The sequence below is a fragment of the Larus michahellis genome, chromosome 1, assembly GCF_964199755.1.
Source record: "Larus michahellis chromosome 1, bLarMic1.1, whole genome shotgun sequence".
In the NCBI taxonomy this organism is placed as follows: Eukaryota; Metazoa; Chordata; class Aves; order Charadriiformes; family Laridae; genus Larus; species Larus michahellis.
The window spans coordinates 120808329-120816745 of NC_133896.1; the positions used below are offsets into that span (position 1 = coordinate 120808329).

The 8417-nt window shown below is 43.4% G+C and overlaps 1 protein-coding gene across 16 annotated transcripts in view; it reads right to left on the minus strand.

Annotated features, from left to right (window-relative positions):
* SYNJ1 (synaptojanin 1) overlaps positions 1 to 3691 on the minus strand; it is a 69642-nt gene extending 65951 nt beyond the window's left edge. For 15 of the 16 annotated variants that reach the window (XM_074600965.1, XM_074600993.1, XM_074600916.1 and 12 more), the window contains exons 1-2: positions 3573 to 3691; positions 2070 to 2215 (exon numbers count right to left, since the gene is read on the minus strand). In XM_074600965.1, coding sequence (XP_074457066.1) covers positions 2070 to 2193 — 124 coding nt within the window. In that variant the 5' untranslated portion in view covers positions 2194 to 2215; positions 3573 to 3691. The remainder of the gene's footprint in view (positions 1 to 2069; positions 2216 to 3572) is intronic. The other variant, XM_074600984.1, reaches the window with a different exon arrangement.
* Between the last annotated feature and the right edge of the window lie 4726 nt (positions 3692 to 8417).

Sequence of the window (8417 nt, forward strand, 5' to 3'; positions counted from 1 at the left end):
ATTAAAGCAAAATGCCACAGTTGTGCATCAGGAAAATATGCCCATTTACCACATAGAAAAAGAGTAAGCAGTTTACTGGTTAAGGTTACTGAATACAATATTCAGAGTAACTACTTCTAGCTAAGTATGAATGTTTACTATGTTGTAACCTACCAATTAGAATACCAAGGACAAACCTTTACAGATTAATAACATGCTATTACTAAGTACAGAATCCAAGAGGAGAGAGGCTTTCAAACTTCCTTTGGGTTCCACTTCCTCTGTTTGCTAACAACGTGAGGCATAGAAGAGGGCAGAAACTTTGACATGGTTTTTAATTTTTATAGAAGAAAGTTTATCCAGATGCCTGCAGTGTATCGCCGTACAAAAAGCTACTAACTTACTGTCCTTTTTGAGCGTAACTTTCGGGAATAAATTATTATTGCTCCTTAAGTAGCCTAAACACGTTCAAAATTACTAAATACATGCTAAAATAAAGTTTTCCACAAATCTTCAAAGCATTTTTCCCCATTTTACGGATTTCATTAAACCTGTTCACTAGCTTTATGACTGGATGCTTATTCCCAACCCAATCCACACTACACAATGCCTTTCAAATACTGCTGGCAAAATCAATGAGATTACTTACATACATAGTAAGAAGAAACTGTATCAGGAAAAAAAAATAATCTCAAAAATAGGAGGCAAGCACTCATTGTTTTTCACCTGGATCATCATACGATTGCAGCTATAATGTCAACCATGCTGGCATGTCTCATTGCTAGGCCTCTAACAGTTAATGGCAGCTTGCTCTAATCGCACATTAAAGATGCGGACTAAGCTTTGTGCTAGAGAGCACTTGTTCACACAGCCTGTCCAGTACAGATGGTTCTATGGCCCGACTGCTAAGTACCTTACACAGGACACAGGGACAGTCAGGTCCCTCAGAAAGAGGCCATGCCACTGCCAATGAGCACGCTCACGTACAGGAGAGCCAACGGCAAATATCAAAGAAAGGAAACATATCTCAAGTTCCACTCTTCTTTGGAAATCATGTTTCTGAGTCTTGTTAGAGAACACACTCCCCATTCAGCCTACTCCACAATCTCAAAGCCAGAGCATCCTCCTGAAAGACAGGTTTTTGAGTCCACTCAGACTTCAGACAGTGAATCAAATCTCCCATTTTCTGACTGGGTGCTCAGAATAGCTAGGCTAGAAAACCACAAACAGGTACCAGAAAGAATTAATCAAAAAAGTTATTGACTAAAAAAAAATAAAATTACTTCCACCATATGAAAACTTTCTATCAGAGAGTCAAAAACAAGCTTAGAAACCCTGTGGAACCAGGTGCTCAGACTTTCTGAAGAATACAAATCAAACTATATTTTAAAACCCTATCTGTAGGCTTCATGGATCTCTTCTGCACTTCTCACTTTAGTGCCCTCCTTCAACTATGACTTAAAAAAAAAAAAAGGGGGGGAAGGGGCAAAAAGAATTTAAGGGAAACATTTAATGCATTTATCACTGAAAACATGTAAAAATAACTTTGCAATGCAAGACACCTTGCTCCAAATATTACTCATTTTATTACAAGACAAATCAATACAGAGTCTCAAGATAGGTTAAAAATACAGGGACAAAATAAAGCTAAAAATCAAAAAGCCATTAAAAATCATGATACAAAATGAGATGAAAACCAAACTAAGATGATATACCATTTAAGAATATAGAATTTTTTATTATGAAATACAACACACAGAGAACTAGCATTTCAATGAGTTATGTATTCAAAAGGAGAAGGTTGTTCAGAACCAAAGAAATAAGCAGATGTTGTTGGAAGCTATTAGAAGAAGAAAATTTAGTATACATGAAAACATACATGCATGACGAAATGCAATTAAATGTGTAAAATTCTCTCTCAACAGATGAGGATATGAAAATGTCTTCCCCCCCCATTTAAATAAGAAGCCTCTCCATTAGCAAATAAGGAAACACAACAGTTGCTTCTTTACATTCCATAAATAAACAGCTTACACAATGTCAAGTCTGACGACTTTTTATATTGTAGTTATCAAAACATATCGACTTACAGAGGACAGCCACAGCTCCGGATTCAAACATGAGACATTCTTCTCTGTTTCTGGTTTCCACTATTACACTGAATGGAAGTGGATCCAGCTTGTGATAGACACGGTATCCTTTACTGAAAGCCATTTTGCCTTTATCAGAGGCAGTCCTGTCCAACACAAGATGATGTTAGTGAAACCTTCTTATGCTTCCAGATACCTTCTACAAAACAGGTCTGACTTGCATCCTTTCCTAGGGATTTTGTACGTTTTACAAAAACAAATGACACAAAAAGACCTGCTCGCTCTTTCTCCCTCATGAGACTTATTTTATCTCATGTTCCAGAACAAATATAGGGACTATCTAAAGACAACATAACAATGTTTCAAAAACACAATTACCCAGAGAAACATCTTTCAATATAAATGATTTATTTGAAAGCTTCTGAGAGACAACAAGAATTTCTTTCACAACACTTCATAAATAGGATTTCTTCTTAGGGGAAAAAAAAAAAAGAATGAAAATAATATTCTGTAGCCACCACAAATACGTAAGAGTGGCAACTATCTTAATCATAAACTAATGCCAAATGCAGACAACCAGAAGCCTGAGTAGGCTTCAATTTTTAGATCTATTTACCGATTCTGACCTTGTACAAAAGGACAGCAAATTTTAAACAGCAAAGCTGTTAAGACATTTCAAAAGATTGTACAAAAACGTTAGCCTATTTTGTTTTCCCTTTTTAAAAGAAAGCAGGTTTTTATTGGGATTTAAACCCTCCCCTGCAGCAGCTGATGACTTGAAACATTGCAGCATTGTAGTAGTGAAACTGCCTGTAAGCTATAGAGGTAAGATCTTCCTTTAAAACAATAAAAAAAACAAACAAACAAACCACCAAACAAAAAGAAACTATAAACAAACGCGAGAATAGCCAAATTTTTAAGGGCTTAAGCTCAGGAAACATACAGCGAGGGAAGATTATTCCCGAAAGCCCGGAGCAGGGTTTTTTTTACCCTCCCCCCTCCCTTCAGCTCCGTGTCCGTAACCTCTAGGGCGGACACAGACTTCACACCGCCCGTAAGGAACACGTCGGCCCCCACCCTCGGGCGCAGCCCCTGCGGGTCCAGCACCGCCCGGGGAACAGCGGCCCCAGCCCGGCTCTTCACCCGAAGCCCCTCTCCCTTACCGGGCAGGAGGAAAGAGGCCGCCAAGCCTCCCGGCCGAATGGCAGCCCCGGGGCCGGCACCGGGCCAACAGATACCCGCCTCGCTACCACCTGCCGGCCGGGGCAGGCGCGCACCGCCCCCCCTCACAGCCCGGTGCCGCCGGTACCCACGACGCTGACAGAGCCTCCATCTTGTCTGGCGCCCCCGCGGCCCGAACCCCGCAACGGCGACAGCCGGGCCGGCTCTGCCGCGTACTGACAGGTGCCAAGCGCCCCCCAGTGCTGCTGCTGCTGCTCCCACCGCCGCCACCCCCCCCACTCCAGCCTCCCCCAGCCGCAGCGATACCGGCGCCTCCCTCACCGGCCGCTGCCGCCAACGGCCGCTCCGCTCTGCTCCGCGCCGCGGGAGCCGGCGGGACCTCACTTCCGTTCCGGCCCCTCCATCCCTTCCGCATTGCGCCTCCCGCCACCGGAAGTCGGTAGAAGGCGTGAAGGGCGGGGGTCGCCGCCGGGGGGGAGGGTGACAGGGTAGTGCGCGCGGGGGAGCAGCCGTTAGAGCGGTTGCCGGCCGCCCCGCGGGGGTGCGGGAGGGCGGTTGATCGGCAGGGCGTGCGGGACAAGGAGGTGTTGGCCCGCGGCAGACAGCGACGGCGGGCTGGGTGGAGGCTTTGCCAGAGCCCGGTTCCTGTGAGCGGCGACCCTCGGGTAGGCCCTGTGAGGGACACGCTGAACCAGCGCGTCGGGCAGGCCCCGCTGTGAGGGTGGGGTTCAGCTTGAGGAAACCTCGCCCCTTAGGGAAAAGCCTGTCGGGGAGAGCTTGAGGAAACCCGCCCCCTTAGGGAAAAAATAAGAAGAGAGCCCTTAGAATAACTTCTGGTTTTGTATTGTCTTATGGCAGTGCTGGGTTGCACGCTTCAAAGTTGAAAAATGTGCTACGGATGCATAGAAAGGCTATGTTAAAACACAGTCAGCCCCAGTCCTGGCTGTGTATTTATTGCAGGTGCAGCAGGGAGAAAAATCTTAGGGGTAGGTTCATAAATAGCGGTGCAAACTGAAAAACCCTGCTGTGAGTGTGCCATGGGCAGAGAAGCTGCCAGTGCAGATGCTCACTGGGTGCCTCCGGTTCAGTGGGAGCATTCAATCACAGCTAAAACCTACCTCTTCCTGACAGGCTTCAAAAGTTTTAGGGACAGACCGTAAGCATCTCTTTAGAAATTTCCATTCAGCCTGTGCAAGCTATAAGTGGAGGAGGAGTACAGCTTCACTGTATTGTGTTGGTGATACATTGCAAGCTGCTGAGGAGACTATAGAAGGCAGGCTTGAGAGCTACATGCTGAAGTCAAGAGAGAAGTGGGCTTTGCTGCTCTTCAGGTAACCCTGGGGCCAGGAGGGCCGTATGAGTGGAGAGCTGAAGTAGAAAAAAAACCAAAATCTGAAACTGTCCTTATGTCCAATCGAAACCTACCCTCTTTCAGTTTAAAACCATTACCCCTTGTCCTGTCACAACAGGCTTTGGTAAAAAGTCCCTCTCCCGCTGTCTTGTAGGCCCCCTTCAGATACTGGAAGGCTGCTATAAGGTCTCCCTGGAGCCTTCTCTTCTCCAGGTTGAACAGCCCCAGCTCTCTCAGCCTGTCTTCATAGGAGAGGTGCTCCAGCCCTCTCATCATCTTCGTGGCCCTCCTCTGGACTCGCTTCAACAGGTCCGTGTTCTTCTTATGTTGGGGGCCCCAGAGCTGGACGCAGCACTCCAGGTGGGGTCTCATGGAGGGGGGCAGAGGGGGAGAACCGCCTCCCTCCACCTGCTGGCCACGTTTTTTGTTATGTGGCCCCAGATACAACTGTCTGCCTGGGCTGCAAGCATGCATTCTGGCTTATGTCCCATTTTTCATCCACCACTATCAGTTTACATCAGCTGAGAATGTAAAATATGTATTGCTATCCAATAGTGCAAGCTTTGATAAAGCTATTATTAACTTCAGAAAATACTGCTGGTTTTAAGTTAATGGAAAAGGAGAATGAATATTTGATTTTAAGTGTCAGTGTAGTATACTACATAATATAGCAAAACATATTACAAAGTTTAATTTGTTCTTAAATTTTGTGTATTAAAAGGTTTGGCTAATTTTTCCCCACCTGCCAACTGAATTTCAGAATCTCACTAACCTTAAATCTATGGAAACGTGACTGGAGCTCAGGGAGCAGGGAGGAGGTAGAGGAGTCAGGAATGAAGAAGTGAAGTTGAGACGGGGATAAAGGGGCAGGGGGGAAGGTATTGTGTTAATTGTCTTTGTTTCTCAGTATCCAAATCTATTTTAATTGGCAATAAATTAAATTAATTCCCCATGTCAAGTCTGTTTCCCGTGATGGTAATTGTTAAGTGATCTCCCAATGTTTACCGTGACCCATTAGCTTTTTTCATCCCATTTTCTCGCCCTGCCCTGTTGAGGAGGGGAGTGAGGGAGTGTCTGGGTGGGCCTCTGGCTGCACCCTAAGGTCAACCCACCATGACTTCACTGGGCTTCAGAGCAGAGCAGGGCACAGGCACCACTGGCAGTGAGGCCACACACAGTTTTACCCCTTCCCACCAAGTGTTCAAACCACCATTTTCTCAGGCCCATCTGTGGTGCTGTGCAGCGCTACACTGGCACATCACCAGCAAATAAATGAAAGTTTGGAAATTGTATTTAGTTTGCATATCCTTCTCCAGCACTTATCTTAGGCCTTACTCCTGCAAACTCCTACCGCTTATTAAATCTTTCAAGCTGAGCTTGCTCACCACTTGTTGCAGGTGCAGGTTGTTCTCTGAACTGCTACCCCCTTGAGGTAGTAACCAAGTGTGTACATTATAATTTTAGTATCTTTAGTTCAATGAACATCTCACCCCGATTGGAGTGTTTGGGTAAAATGGCAATATGTAATTTAAGTGCAATACAATGATTTTAAGCCATGTGTCCCCAGAGTGTGTGAGGCCCGTAGTCACTGAACCTACATCCCACTTAATGTTTCCCACTAGCTAAGTATCACAAAAGTTTTAAGACAGTAAATAGACAATGCTCAAGAACTTGTATGACACCTGGGCTATGAAAATTTGGGCTTAAGTCCAAAGAAAAATACTACTACATAAGAAACATGTTGGAGATACGTCTGTGCTTCACTCCAGGTCTCTGCTCTATGAAAACATTTAACTATGCACATAAAGCACAGAAGTAATGTAAGTGATGCCAGTGGGACAGCTCACATATTTGAACAAAATTGTATGTTTAAGTCATTGTTTGGAGCAGAGCCTTAAACTGCCGGCCCTTGTATTATTAAGTTTGTCTCCATGCAACTATTTTATTCCCATTCATTTATTTCTGCATATTTAGAGCAAGAGTTTTAGTTACATACAGAAATTAAGTACTCTTGGACAAAAAAAATCCTACATTATTTCATGGTGCAGACAGACTAATTCAACTAGCAGTTGTAAGGCTGCCAAAGTTTGATGTTTGGAGTCTCCCATGCTGGGCAAAACTGCTCAACTCTCATCCATCCTGTTGGTCGCGTGTGAGCTTCTCAAAAAACCACAACCATCCTCTCTCCTTGCAACAACCATTTTTGCAGCCTCCTCAGAGTTCTCTTTTCTGTGTGGGCCACTACTAACTCTTGCAGGAATGGTTTGCTTGTGACTTCACTGGTAAAGCTAACGGGCAGGTCACAGGAATTGTCATTTCCTTTTAGAGCGCTGGTCACAGGACATTTAATTCTCACTGGGCAACTAAGATGACAAGGATACTGCTTTTAAGCACCACCACGCGTAATGGGACAGTTCAACCTGTTCAAATAAACCTCACAAAGTCTTTCTAGTAAAGCTATGTCAAAACTGCAGGGGGCATATCCCTTTCTAAAGGTTCTTTCTAAAGAAAACACCGTTTTCGTAGAATAACTTAGGGAGAACTCAAAGCAGAACCAGCGATTAGCAAACTTTTGCAGAAAATGAGATGTTTCTGAAAGGAGGAGAAAGATGAATCACGTGGCTCCCTGTATCTGCACATTTTTTCCTCAAACTTCTCCATTTCACATTTCAGATTTAATTTTGTTTTCCTTTATAGTACAGGACAAGTTTTTCCCTTTGCTATTGGTGACCTCTGGGGTAAAAGTAATCATATATAACTGCATAATAAAATAATTATAATAATTAAATAACTGTAATAAGTCTGTAATATATTATCCTGTTCATAAAAATGTCAGACTGACAATTTTACATGCAATTTTTTCTTACATGTTCTACATCTTTCCTTTTCCTAAACCACGCTAACAACTAAAGAGGTTATTAGACTTTCTCAAGAGTCCCTGTAGTGTTCTGAGCAGAAATAGGATTGCCATGTCACTTAATGTCTTAGTACCTTTGCATGTGGGATTTCATCATCTTGGGCATCAGTCCCTTAACATGTTTTAATTATTTCTTAATTTTGATAGTGAACAGTGAGATACACATAGTAAACTGTGGGAGAATAATGTTAAAGCAGTTGTCCTTGGATTATACCTCAACCAAGCGGCAGTTGTGTAACATTGTTTAGTGGTCATCATATGAAGTATGACCACTTTGCTACCAGCATTTAATTTGCATCAGTAAATGAGATACAGATGAAATGGTAGAAGTGAAAGTGGTTATTTCGTTTATAAATAAAGTTGTGTAACATTATTTACATAAAATCTTTAAGTGCCTATACAAGTCTAACCATTTATACATAAGAAAGGCACCACACTGCCCAAAAGGAGAAGTTAGATTATTTATCACCTGTAAGTATACTTCGCTGCAAATTTCTTCGTGTTATCATTCTCCAAATGTGACGTTGTATGGGGACAGGAAGGAGAAGCTCCTCAAGTGTACCAGGGCTTAGGCACCATAGCCACATGGTGTCATTGTAGTAGAGGGAGGATGGGCTAAGTGCAATATGAATAGCTGGTCTTCCGCAGCAGTTAATTAGGAAAATTACTACAGGCTATCCTGAAAAAAGATTCTCTGTAGCTATAATTTATAATGAGGTTACAAGGAAGATACTCTCTTAATTTCCTCCCTTACACTCCTAGTCACAATCCAAAATGGAGCAAAACGCCTGGATTTTTAATAATAAATATCTTGAGCTTTGCTGCTCTGCTGGTCTGGAGCTCCATTAGTAGCGTGCACACCTACTGAAACTGCAGTTAAGTTTTGTAGTGTCATATA